At 31.3% G+C, this 14,646-nt stretch overlaps 1 protein-coding gene across 1 annotated transcript; it reads left to right on the top strand.

The window, feature by feature from the left end:
- Positions 1-1,041: 1,041 nt before the first annotated feature.
- On the top strand, positions 1,042-13,597 carry LOC131850672 (activated Cdc42 kinase Ack). Its single transcript, XM_059200974.1, has 10 exons — positions 1,042-1,373; positions 1,449-1,702; positions 1,972-2,389; positions 3,060-3,261; positions 5,077-5,272; positions 5,808-5,933; positions 6,182-6,264; positions 9,623-9,841; positions 10,269-10,397; positions 10,535-13,597. The coding sequence occupies exons 1-10, from the start codon at positions 1,287-1,289 to the stop codon at positions 11,608-11,610; spliced, it is 2,790 nt and encodes a 929-aa protein (XP_059056957.1). The 5' UTR covers positions 1,042-1,286; the 3' UTR covers positions 11,611-13,597.
- Positions 13,598-14,646: the final 1,049 nt, after the last annotated feature.

The raw sequence follows: 14,646 nt of genomic DNA, 5'->3' as shown, positions 1-14,646 counted from the left end.
GGTACTGACGTTTTTTTAAGCGCCAATATTTTTTAATGGCTATATCTTTGAATGAGGTTACAAGCATTTTCTACCCACTGCTTATAAAGGATATTCTCAAATATTTCTTTTCTGACTATACGTTATTTTAATTAATCAAGAGGGTGTAGGTATTATGATACTGATTACGATTATAATACTGATTTTAGATCCAAAACTGCCCACTGTCAACAAAATAATTTATATGATGGTCGTAATCGTAATCCGTGGCGTGACGAGTTCCGTGGTTTTCAGCTAAGTGTCCTTTTAAAAACTGACGGGGAGTCATTTATTAAAAGAACACTTGATAAAATACTTGCACTAAATTCTCTTTGGTTGTTTCTACAACCCCATCGAGAACACAACAGAATTCTTTATTTGAAATATCTATATAGGTATATACCTAAATAAAATTGGAGTGACTGTTTGTAATATAGAAATAACCGTTTTTTATTACATACATATGAATATAAATTTAATAATTTTGTGTATGTACCGTACATACACCAAAATAACATTTTTTACAATTTTTGTCTGTCTGTTTGTTCTGGCTAATCTCTGAAATGGCAGATGGTTTATGTAATAAAAAGTAACTTAGGCTACTTTTATATTAGAAAAATAAAGTTAAATTTCACGCGGACGAAGTCGCGGGAACAGCTAGTATCAAATAAAATACTAAGAAGATTTATTACCATTATTTTTGTTGGAGTTTCACCTATTCTATTTATAGTAGGAGAATATTATGTTCCTTGATAGTAAGTAGGTCTACGAAAACCTACCGTTGTCTAAAAATGATATCTGTATTTTAAAAAGTCTTGTTTAGTAAATAATATAAAAAATGATTAGGTTAATACATTTTTTTAATAATTGAATTATAGAATTTAATTTCAATTATTAAAAAATGTATTAATTTTTTTTATTCAGCTGTCATTTAAACTGTCAATTGCAACGATTGACATTTCTGACATTAAATTTTGAGGTTTTTATTATTTATCTGTATCTACCAGTTGGTTTCTTGTTCTTGCGAAATAATTGTCTTTTTTCTACTACTTTGAGAATTTAATGTTTAAAATGAGTGTTAGTGTATATATATAATTAAACTTGCATATAGTTCATATGGAAAATCGTTTTTAATATTAAGTGGTTTCCTCAATGTAAAATTAACGCCACTCACATTCACAGCATCTTCATGTTTTTAACTTCCTGCATGAGATGATAGACGCATGTCCTAGAGATTTTAATGTATTAAAAACAACTAGAAATCGGCAATGGATTCAGGAACGGAATGGCTTTGTGAAATACTACGCAATGTGCAGCTGGAACAGTTTTATTTACCAATTAGAGACCAGTTGCAGGTAAATAATATTAATGACTTTAATTGTAATGTTTTCTAATTTAGTCAAGCTTCATAGAACTGTATTATTTTCTAGATAACAAGGCTGGCGCACTTCGATTATGTTCATGCAGATGATTTAGAGAGAATTGGTATCAGTAAACCAGGTATCCGCAGACTGTTTGATGCAGTTAGAAAAAAGAAATTGTTATTATGGAATCGAAAATTTTGGAATAAGCTGTTCGGTTCATCTTCAAGTTCAGTTTCTAGAGAAAAAACAGACTTACCTGTGAAACCAATACAGCAGACTGAGCAACGAACAACCTGTATAATCTTGGAAAAGGATATTATGTATGTAAATTTCTTGCAATAAATAAATAATGCTTTATATTTAATTTATGCCATGTATAAATACTAAGGCTGGATTAAAAAAATATATGCTGTAAAATTTTATGAACATCTGGTGGGATAACTCAGATTACATGTACAATAGAATCATTTTAATTTAGTAAATTTATTTTTATATATTGACCCAAATAAATATTGATCCTGGGATCACATCTATATAAAGCAACATGTCTTGTGCTAAAAAGAAATACCTATGTAATTATTTTTTTCAGTCTGCATAATGAATTAGGAAATGGATCATTTGGAGTTGTTAAAAAAGGAGAGTGGAAAGTATCTAATCAGCCTGCACAGACAATACCTGTTGCTGTTAAAGTATTGAAAGCTGATGCTTTCTCCCAACCTGGGATCTATGATGACTTTCGGCGAGAGGTAGAAGCAATGCACAGTTTGAACCATCCCAACCTTATCAAACTTCATGGAGTGGTGTTTCATCCCTTGATGATGGTGTGTGAACTCGCTCCAATGGGTGCCTTATTGGATTACATTAGAAGTCAAAATGGCAAAGTTTCCTTGAATTATATATCAAAATGGTCAAGCCAAGTAGCAGCAGGTATGGCCCATTTGGAAAACAACAGGTTTTTACATAGAGACTTGGCATGTAGAAATATTCTCCTCTCCACATTAGAATTGGTAAGTACAGTTATTATTTGTCAAATAATAATTTAGAATCTTATTTCATTGAAAATATTAAATTGAATTGTATGTCAGAGTAGAAGTGAAAAGTCCACTCACTAGATATTTCCCATGCGAAACAATGTATTGTAAAACTTTTTGCGTAATTAAAATTGTTTCAATAGCTTCATAAATTGATTGTTAATCTACAAATTATACAATGTTATTCACTGAATTAATTACTTTTTGTTTTATATAGTATGGCATGTGCTGCTGGTTCTAAGGACTAATATATTATACCTCTATACTATAGTAATTTCATTGTCATAATATTCCAATTTCTCAACATTAATGACAAAGATAAACATGCTAATATACCACCTGATTGAACATGGCAGTCATCATATATCACTGGATAACATGATTTGTCTATTTCTTGTTTATTTTATACCCTTGTTTTCCACAAGACTGTTAAATCTACTAATCACCTTCATACTCATAAATACTACTCATAATACAACAGATTTACACTTATTTAGTTACTCAACCATTACTCAACTTTTGGATGCTTTAATATTTTGACACTAATGAATTAGTGCTAGTTGTTAGTACATAAATGCTCCAATCGATTTTTAGTAGCTATTATGATTAGTATTCTACATCTTACATATGTTGCTTTTTAAAACAGGTTAAAATAGGCGATTTTGGTCTAATGCGAGCACTGCCAGACGCAGATGACTGCTACGTAATGAGTGAGAGGCGACGCGTGCCGTTTCCATGGTGCGCGCCTGAGTCGCTTCGTTCGCGCCAGTTTTCACACGCTTCCGATGTATGGATGTTTGCCGTAGCGCTGTGGGAAATGTATACATTTGGTGAAGAGCCTTGGATAGGTTAGTATAAAATTGAATCAATTCATATTCATGAAGTTGTAACATCACTTTCCTCTGTAAACAAAAACCATAACACACTAATTGAGGTATAAAGGTAGGTAATAAAATACTTGAATGAGTTAAAATTCATATTAATAATTATAAAAGAACAAGTTCTTTCTTATGAATATTGTTCTCATACATTATATTTATTTTCGCAATTGAGACAATGCTACTCCACAAAATTGACTTAGGTACCAATTGCTAAGTCCAAAAACCTGTATAACTATTTTTATGTAATTGGCATGACATACCAGACGGCCCACCTGATCATGTCTCTTATTCGATTATTTTACTGCCTTATCTCACCCTGCAACAATGTTTATGTCTAATAACTAAGCTGGCTAGCGACTGAAATAGAAAAAAAATGTTATTACAAAAATATTAGGAACAATGCGTTCAGAATTTATGCATGTTTTTATTTAACTCTGTACCTACTCTATTCTTAGTGCCCCTTTTTATTATAATTAGTTTCTATAGTTACCAACTTACAGTCAAGTTTTCAATATCGATCAATTCAATTCAAACAATTTTGGTATTGTTATTTTTAAACGTAATCAAGATTAAACCAAATTAAGTAATCGATTACAATGACCATTCTTTCATTTAATGTACACATTTGAATAACTATAAATAACAATGTCATTGAATTAATACATTGCTACAGTATTAAAACTGGAAAATAGCGCATCAAACTTCGGTCATTTAGGTAAATTAAGCCAATTTCAAGTATTTAAACATAGATATTTAAGAATGAGTAATGATATTATACTCGTATGTCACATAAAGAATCCTATACATAAAGTTGACAGGTGTGGACGAAACTTATCACGATTTGTCTTTTATTTACTTTTAATGTACTGGGAGCGGCAAGTACGCTGATTACTCAACTATCCAACATAGAAATTTTCAATTGTCGATGCGCCACTATTTTGATTTACGTTTATGGCGATAAGTTTAAATATTTATTTATAGTTGATTAATATTAAGTTGATAATTATTAATGTATAGGTGGTCTAGCGATTTAGCACACTGCTTTACTGCATTTAGAAGCGAGTTCGATCCTCGCACGGTGCAAACAATTGTATTCATGAGTGTGATTGTTTGTATGGGTGTTTTATATGTAAATATTTATGTATTAAAACAAATAATGTAGTTTCTATCTGTTGTCTAGAACCCATAATGCAAGCTCTCATTAGATAAATTGGGCCTAGATGACATTGTGTGAATTGTCTTCGGTTATTATTATTTACTATTACTATCGCCACTTCTATGGCATTTTTGAATTAACTGATTACCGGACCGTGGAGCCATGTTACAGCACAGAAAATGCACAGATATACATATTTTCAGATTAATAAAATAGACAAAGAACCAAGAATTTTCTTTGCCTATTTTTTTATAAATTATTTACTCCATTTCAGTCGTGTAGTAACTTCTGCCGTTAAAATTATTATTTTTTTGAAATTTATAGCCGCTTCAATTTACGGTCATTAAATTTATATACATGAATATATACGCTTGTTGTTAATTGTGTTTAACATATAATTAGATACACGATGGAAAAAGAGTATCTTTTATTTTTAATAATTTAAATGTAATACTTTGCTAGTTTGTTTTACTTTAACACAATCGAAGGTCATGAAATTGGATATGGTATAATTTTTTAAGTCTAATTTATAGGTCATCCATTAATGGCTATAAATCAAGTTTCACTTGCACATATTTAACTTGTCTTCCTATTTGTTATTTAATTACGATCCTGGCCTCCTTCAGGTTTGAATGGATCGGAAATACTCCGATTAATCGTGCGTGATGGTCAACGGTTAGCGGCTCCGAATGCGTGCCCACCAGATGTCTATATGTTAATGATGCAATGCTGGGATCTAATACCGAAGGAACGGCCAACATTTGCGGGCATACTGCGGTATATGGAGACAAATAAATTTGAAACTGCTATCGCTGCTCTTAGGTATAAATTTATATCTAACATACATACACATAAAATACTTAATCCATGACTACTTTAACTCAAAAGAAATGCAGAATATACTAATAGTTGCTTTGTCTATTTTAATTAAAACGATTAGTTTGTACTTGTTTAAAAGTACATTAATAATTTTCAAGTGGCACCGTCATAAAGAAAAACGCTGTTTGGGTCAATGGTTGGACTATATGAGTTAGTAGACTTTGATAAATATTTAACAAGTAAAAACAGATCAAGCAAATAAGAGACCTGAGTTTATAACTAAAAAAATCTATATTCATCCATACTTCGGACTGACACCGTCGACGTAAACAAAGTCAACAAATTAAATTAAGCAGAAAGACAGCTATAGGCTTGCCACTATGTAGTCTAATATACACACAAAAATATAGAAATGGTATATGCGTTCATCCATAATTTACAATGCTTCTGTCTACCCCATCTAGGATAACTTTGTAAAGGTGTATATTATTACTCGGATTAGTATCTAAGAATATATTTCATAAAAATACTCTTGCAGCTACAAAAGACAAGGTCAAATGACAATAGAAGCCGGCGATGCAATAATTCTCATAGACAAAAGGCCCGAATTACATTGGTGGAAAGGACAGAATCAACGGACACTTGATGTGGGGCTCTTCCCGAGGTATACATACACTTAGATATATTTTCAGAAGAAACTGATTAAGAAAATACATAAAAAATAAAATCTTCTCCTTCAGTTTTTTTGCTAGTTCTTCTCAACTGAAATAGCTAAACAATTTTCTTTCTTTCTTTCTAAACTAATTGCACATGAAGAGAATGATAAAATATTATGACATATATATGTCAATGTCTTATATGCCTTTTAATTATTATACTGCTTCCAGTGCCAGTAATAATTTCTTTTTTCAGTACATTGGTGACGACTGCTAAAAATAAACATGTTCCAAGTGTAACTGCAAAGAAGTCACAAACGTTATCACCGGTTCGAAAAGGTAAAGTTGACTAATTAATGTTAATTACCTATATTAACCATTATAATGCTCAGCATACAGGTGTTACATTCTTATATCATCTGTAGGCGATATTTAGAGCCAACTTGTGAGTACAATTGATTGTGACTTAGTTATTTACGTTGCTTTTTTATATTGTTAATTTAATTAGAAAAGTGTATATGAATGTGTGACAAGGACTTATAACAGAGAGGAGTATGTACGAGGAACTTAAAATGCACAAATAATAGTTACGAAGGCACCGATTGTCTTATTATGTGTATGCCATACATAGAAGTTATCTTGTAAAAGACTTAAATAGGAACGAAGTCAATTAAAATATAGTATCACTTGTTGAATTATATACATTAAAAGTGTAATAATAATATATTTTATTGACACCAATTTACGTAGTTACAGTTATTCTTCTTGTAAACTGTTACATTTTTGTTAAATGCGCATCTTGCAGAGAATTTACTAGTAGTATCTAAACTAGGCTGACCCTGTATCATAGTTACCATTTCATCCAGCAACAATAAGTAAAAATTAAAATGTTGCAATTGCGTGGGTAGATTTACATTTCAACTTAGTGCAAAATAAGACTGAATTGCGTTAGGATCAATCCATTCACAGTACGCATTGGAATCACTGGAAACAGAAATATATTCTAAATAGAAAAAACGCAAAGCATACTGAAGTTGAACAATTCATACTATCTATGTAGTATTTATTGTTAAATTCCAGCTTTCACATTTTATACATTTCACCGAAATACCCGATTAAGACAAAGTGCCTTAATCGGATTTTAACACGAATAAGATAGTGGTGAACAATCGTTATCCAATCCAGGACGATTGTTAGAATATACATTATCTTACCTTTGTCTTCTCGTGATCTCGGTTAGTCAATTGGCATAGCTAATTGCGGTATGGATTTGCGCTGATCATATTAGAATACTCGTTATCATTCTAGAAAGTTCTGTTTTGTCATCAAGATTTTGAAATTGTATATATAATGCTTGTTTGTAAATATTTATTAGGAAATTATCTCCACTCCCCAGAAATATCAAATCATAAATACGCCGATAGGCTAGTTAGTGGAACTTGATTCAAATGTATAAATAAATATCAATATTGAACGTTATCGTTCTTTCTTTTTTAATTTTTACAATAAAATAAACGGAATTCGTTTTCATCTTCTGATGGGATAGATCCATACTATCATATTAATATAAGACATACGAAAGTCTATATGTTTACCTGATTATTTGTTACCTTTTCGCGACTAATCGGTATTCGAATCTCAAACAAATTTGACATGATAAATTTTATCAAAAATAAAATCAGACGTAGTCGGTGGTAACAACTAGTATCTTATATTAACGAATAATATGACCCTCTAGTATTATATAAAGTCGTCACACATTTAAAGTATTCTTCACAACGATGTGCGTGTACCATATCCGATTATGGTAGGCGTTGTCGTCACGTCATGCTGTATGGATTTTGTTTTCGTTCATGAAAGTGAAATTAGCATCGCGTTTATTAAAATATTAAAGCGTACAATGACGCTATTGGGTATCAGTGAAACGTAAGTTTTTATTGTTCGATTGTATAATACTGGCAAATTATACTCGGCTGCGTAAAAGATTGAAATATCGTATTTTGAACTACTACATAAATTACTTATATCTCCATGGAACTTAATCTCGTTCATGTAAGAATTATACGTCGTTTTCTAGCGTTTATATTACTGTAGTATATAATTCTGAGAATATAAATCAACATATAGGTTATATGTTGATTTATATTCTCAGAATTTTCAATTGTTGGCTGTTTTGGTATTCTATTTTATCTCATTGCCTCCTACAATAAAGTCATATTACCTGTCATGATTTGCCTTAGTGCTTCGTGGCCTATTGGTTTACAACTCGGACTCATACGTGCGGTCGTGAGCTGAAATCTGGCCAACACCGAAAAATAAGATATATGGTTCAATTTATATATCTGTCTATCTGTCTGGTGAAGGAAATACTGAACACAACAAACCAAATTAACTCGTGAAATGATGGTAGGCTCGCCACCTGCCTCGTTGGAATCAGATATACACAGCTAAATGTGCTCATATGTGTTAATAGGTGCATTCAGCTTAACGTCCAAAATTCACACAATTTGACAATGCATCTGACGGCCCCATCAGAGGATATAACAGTCTTGACCGTGTATTATATATCATTAGCCGGTAGAGCAAATATATATACTTATTAAACATACACCAGTTGTTTGAGTTTAGTTAAGTCATTCAATAACAAATTTTCGTTGTAATGTTTACTATAATTTTCTGGTGATTACGTAACAAACAGATTGTTTATCTGTCTCTGACATCGATTTTAAAAATAGTTGATTTGTATTCAATTTTTATTTTTGGCATCTCTAGCTGATTTGCGACTTATAACGACAGTTCAATCCTTATAATTTTGTAGTGGATGTCGAATATATGTATATTTTATGGCCTCGCGATGCCCGAGGTTCGTCGGATTTGATTGAGGATTCCTCGCTTGATACAAACATTCGAATTTATAACTATTATTGGCCTGGGATTTTTCTATATGCATATCTATATGCGTATATATTAACAAAAAAATAACTATTTCTACCAGATGTTTAGTACCCATAGCTTGAACCTCAGGTTAATTGGGACTAAAGGGTTCTGTGGGAATTATTGTTCCGAGTTATTATCATCTATATTAACGCCAGTTTCCTTTTGTTACATTTACCTCAGTTCGTTGCTTCAGCCACTCAAAACTTGCTTATTTTGTCTATGTCTATAATGACATTAAGGATAACGATATCAGTCTAGAATACACTGATATCCTGTTTAGCAGAGGTAGTCAGTTTGCGATTTATTAAAAATTGTTCAATATTTCTCTGACGTTTTGTAAAAGTCATAGATAATTTATATTATTGTTTGCGTTTATTTAAATATCGGACTAAACTGATTTCGTTGATAACAATGAGTGCAGTTAACGGAAGTTCCGTCTCTACTGGTATGACTTAATAGCGTTATTAATGAGTAATCGCAAGTATAGTCGATATTGCGTATTGTGACTAATTAAATTATACTATTGGTTGCGTACTAAGTAATGCAGTAACGACAAAACGTCGCACCTTCTTAGATAACAACCATTGGAATCCATAACCGAAATGTGAGGCAACGTGACGCATTTTGTATACTAAATAAAAATATATAAATCTATCTAAATTTATAAATGTTTAAATTTAGATTATTTTCTAATAAAAATAATCTAAATTTTAGCTTTATTTATCTTTGTACAGCAATTTACATAACAAATATCTAACAGTGTCAGATCTATCACCATCGACCGCTACATCGAACGGTTCAGAGGATCTGTACCGCAAGCGTCGCACCATCGAGTCGACGCAACCGCCGACCACGCGTGCCAACAACACCGGCAGCAAACATTTCAACTACAATAAACTAGTCAACGATAGAACTATCAAGTCTGCAGAGAGGGTGTCTCGCTCCACTAGAGATAACTATTCAAAAAGTTATAATCGAGGTATGTATCGCAATGAAATCGTTTCATCCTGTACAAGGAAGACAGAGCTACGTTGAAATGTACGTTGTATGTTGAATTATAATATGTTTTAACTTTAAAAAATGACAATACTCCTTTGCTTTGTTCCTATCATATAGTAGTTTCTATCCGAATCTATTATATTCTTTTCTCTTTGAAGTTTTTTATTAAATTGAAAGATATAATACAGGATAAGAGTTAAAATGTAAGTTTGTATGAGATTTAGTTTTTATATTATATAGATCGGAACCGATATTCCAAAAGAGAGAGTCTTTCTCTCTTTCGCGAATTTTGTTATCTCAGAATTTTTCTGTCTTTTCAAAGATAATAAAGTGTAAAAAATATGTCCTTTTACGAAGGAATAAGATAAGGATTTTGTATATTAAATGAATAAGAATGTATGTTGCAGTTCCAGTAAAAGAAGACCTGTTAATCGATTTGGATTTACCACCGTCAACTCGACTTAGCACGCCGACAAAGAAACTTACTATGAACAATGTGTCTATACTTGATGAGCCAATTGATGTGCCAGAAGTAGGTGAGTACACTATATATATAGTAACCATTAAAAAATAAAAAGAAAACGTGTCAACAGTAAGTGAATTATCACAAATTCTCAGGATAATAATTACCCAATACTAATTATACATTAAAACATTGTATTATTGTTTTTAGGCCAAGATTCAGATTGGAGTGAGCAGAGTATTGAAAGTTTGCCGTCATATACTACGAATTCTCAAAATGCCCAAAATTATACGAATCTCTATGGTGCTAGGTCTTTAGATAATTTAACAATACCAAATAATGCTCCGTCGGTCAATGCTCAGCATGATCCGTTCGATACGTCACAATTCTGGCCGACCTCAAGCCAAGGAAGTACGAGGTCGAATTATGATATTAATTTTACTCAACAGAATCATGTTGATACAAATAGGTATTCTACGAACAATGCAGCTTCTACTAGTACTGATATTAGTCAATTATACAATAATATGGCAGCTGCGAGCACAAGTAGCAGTGTTTATGGCGCAGTACCAGCCACAACTTATGCAAATGCAAATTCCGATTCTACGGAACGAAATATTAATAAACTAAATGTTATGTCACTAGCTAACATGTCACTGGATGACAGAATCTCGGAGTCATTGAATCTTAGGTCGAAGAATACAAATAATGAAAATATATATTCAAATAGTAGTGTCTACGGCGATCCGTCCACATCGGCAGAGGTTGCAAGCAACGGCGCAAATGAAAGCAAATATAGTGACATTCCCATTTATAACAATTTTGATATGAATCCCGCCCAACAACAGTTTCTATTGGAAACTAAGGATTACTACACAAAATTTTCTACAACCTCCAATGTAAGAACGATGAACGACTACGAGAAAAATATTTACATACCAAAATTCGAAGACGAGGGGGAGAAATTGCAAAATTTCAGTGACTCGATGCACAATTCAAAAAATTACTCAGCTCTCAAATATCAGAATGTAGATTATAATAATTATTCGACGTATGGTAGTAATTACAGTGCGAACGGTTCCGCGGCACGCATGCAAGCGACGTACGATGAAGTGAACGATACAGCTAGTAGCTTTTACAGTGAAATTAGCGAAGCAAGTAATCATGAGCGTTACGGAAGTACGCACGCCACATATGCAAACGCCGGTCTCTATGACGAAGTGTATGAAGATCCCATCCCGCGGCCGCATCGCCCTGCCCCACCATGTCCCTCCAAACCTAAATAGTGTTCCAATCTCATAATAATTATTAGTCATTGACATATTATATACTGACGTATTAGATATGACACTGTATACTGAAGTATCAAGATGCTCCATACGTGGGGAATCAGACGAAAGTTATACTTCTTCATTCGTTTATTTTACATTAACTAGTCAAAATGACTACGCCTTGTTTGATATTAAGTAGGCAATGTGGTCCAAATATATTATTCCCTCACTTGAGATTGTTATCATATACACATGATGACCAAAGCGTTCATGAGATGTCAAGTGCTGTCCTGGGAAATTACTTTTAACACCAGCAGACATCTTTTCACGCCCTATTAAAATATAAAATAAGTATACTCTACTGAGTTCTGATAACTGACTAAAGTGTATTAATAAATAGCACTGGAATTAACATTGGTCTACTATAATATGTTCCTACATACAATACCTCAATAGTAATCAGTCATTAGGTACCCAAACATTTATGATTGATATTGTCATTGTGCCTTTATATTATTCATAAGTTTTATGAATTATTCTTAAAATATATATACGATGTTTGCATTATGCACGCCATACTGCATGGAATGTAGTTAAATCTTTTTAACACAAGCAGCTCAAATTAGCTTGGATGTTCAATTTGAATACAATTTAAGAAAGGTATCTGTTAACTCTGCTATACACAACTTATTAATTAATATAATACTAAACTTTCTACAAACCCAATTCACTATTGCAGTATTTTGTAAATTACTTTCAAATTAAGCAAGTAGTTAGAAAGAAGAAAGACAAAACAGTTCAAAAGCGTGCTAAAATAAGTTTATTAGACTTCTTGCGTTTTTATGAATAATAACTATAGCATTTAAGCATTTTCCTAGTGACTTTAAAAATCTTTACATTTTTGTTCACTCTTTATTTAGAATAGTTAATGTTATATTTTTTAACACGTGCTATGTAATATATATATAGTGTCAAAATGTGATTGGTTAAAAAAAGTATTAGTTAATATTTATCTTTTTTAAGATATATTATTAATATGGCAGTGTTTAGTCCTTGTGATATTAATTTCGAAATTATTTTAACAATTTAGTTGAAATTAAAGCCTGGTTTTACTTACGGTAATTTAATATGTTATAATACTATATTCTAGATGTTTCAATGTGAAGTGAATTGTAATTTTAGTTAAGGCAAATGATTCAAAGATTTTGTATATTAATTGTTTTTAAGGCTTTTGGATCACATAAACATATTAATATTCTTGAAATCTATCAGTATAATATTGAATAGAAAACATGTCTAATATTAATTTTAATCAATAACATGGCTTTTTAGTTATCTAAAATACTCAATTCTACCTGAAGCTGGACTAGATTATTAACGTATCCTATATGTCCTAATTGGAACATAAAACTCCACATCAAATTTGTCTTTAATACAAATTAGAAATAAGTTGCCGTATTGATGTTAATTTTATATCATTTCAATGGAACATCACGATGGTGCCTCACCACTAAGTACCTGTTAGTTAAGTTCACACTTATCTCGAATTATTCTAAATTCTGCCTAAGTTAGTTATTCCGCATATTGTATTAACACTTTTCACTATGATGATTATTGGTTATAAACAGGATAATGTTAATTAACTCCTCATTACATAGCCAAATCTCCAATAATTATAAAACACCATTTAACTTAATTATTGAGAAGCGAGCTTGCTCGACACGTGGCTCTGAATTATTTATACTCAAAAAAGTGTGGAGAGCTCGAATATTATATTCACGGTAACAGTAATAGTTTATAGATCGTCTAATTATTGATTATGGTCGTGATATTTATAATACTTTTGTTTATGTTTTACAAAATAACGATACAACAACAATATTACAATACATTTTATAAAAAACTACTCATTGTAAAAATACGCAGATTTTCGCAATACTACAGCTATCTACGTTTTTATACTAGGCTGGCAGTTAATATGATAATTAGCATTATAAATTGTATTTATATACGCATTATAATAGCATTATATATTTGTATATATTTTAGTTGAAAACGTTGGCCCAAGTCAAGCTCCTTTTCATTAGAATATAATATTCGTTTATTATTATGTACCTTTTATTAAGCTGTAAAATGGATGTCTTATTTAAACGTTATATTTTTATCAATCAGTCAAATGAGCTCTTGTTTACAGTGGAACAGTAGAAATAAAACTTGCCTAAAAACATTTATTTCATAACTTTCTTTCTTTCTCTCTATTGTTGTACTCCGGAACATTTGAAGCATGACAAGACTGTTCCTCTGCTACAAGAAAGTAATAGTTTTATTCCAGTGTTCATAAATCGGTGGACTGATATACCGTTGCCGATTTTTGTATGTAATTTTCTACCAATGCAATGTATAAATATTGCTAGTGTAAAATAATGTAAAAAGATTTCAATGATAAAAATATATCTGAATACTGAATTTAAAATGTGTTGTATTGTAAGAAATATATAACCATCCTTATTATTATTATTATCAAAATAATTACCAACTACATTGCTAATTATTTCTAAGTTGTGCATGCATCTATAGTTGCTAATCATTGATTACTTTACATTTTGAAATGTCAGTTCAGCACATCTCGATATACTGAGATCCTCGATAAGCTGAAAAAGGTGCTTTGCATTTTCGCAATGTATTATAATGTACATATTTCATTTTGCATATGTTATTATTATTTGCAAACCCTTCCACATTTTTAATTCAGATATCAGAGTTGTCTAATCTGAAATTGTCTTTAGAAGATGTACATAAAAATTAGTACGGTGATTTCTTAATTGACGATAAATTTACGTTTTCGCTATGCTATCGGTAATGAATAATTTATACTCGTGTATAGATAGATACATATAGTGTATAACACATATATTAAAGTAAGTGTTATTGAGGGATTTTGTTAACGTAATATAGAACCTAAAATATTGTAAGTAATATCGGAAACGATGTAACCTGTTTTTTAGGTTCGATTTTCACTTAAAGTAAACTTACTATAATACATTATTAATT

This window comes from Achroia grisella, unplaced genomic scaffold, assembly GCF_030625045.1.
Source record: "Achroia grisella isolate CSIRO2021 unplaced genomic scaffold, CSIRO_AGI_Agris_v1 utg779, whole genome shotgun sequence".
NCBI lineage: Eukaryota > Metazoa > Arthropoda > Insecta > Lepidoptera > Pyralidae > Achroia > Achroia grisella.
This window is presented reverse-complemented; position numbering and strand designations above follow the sequence as displayed.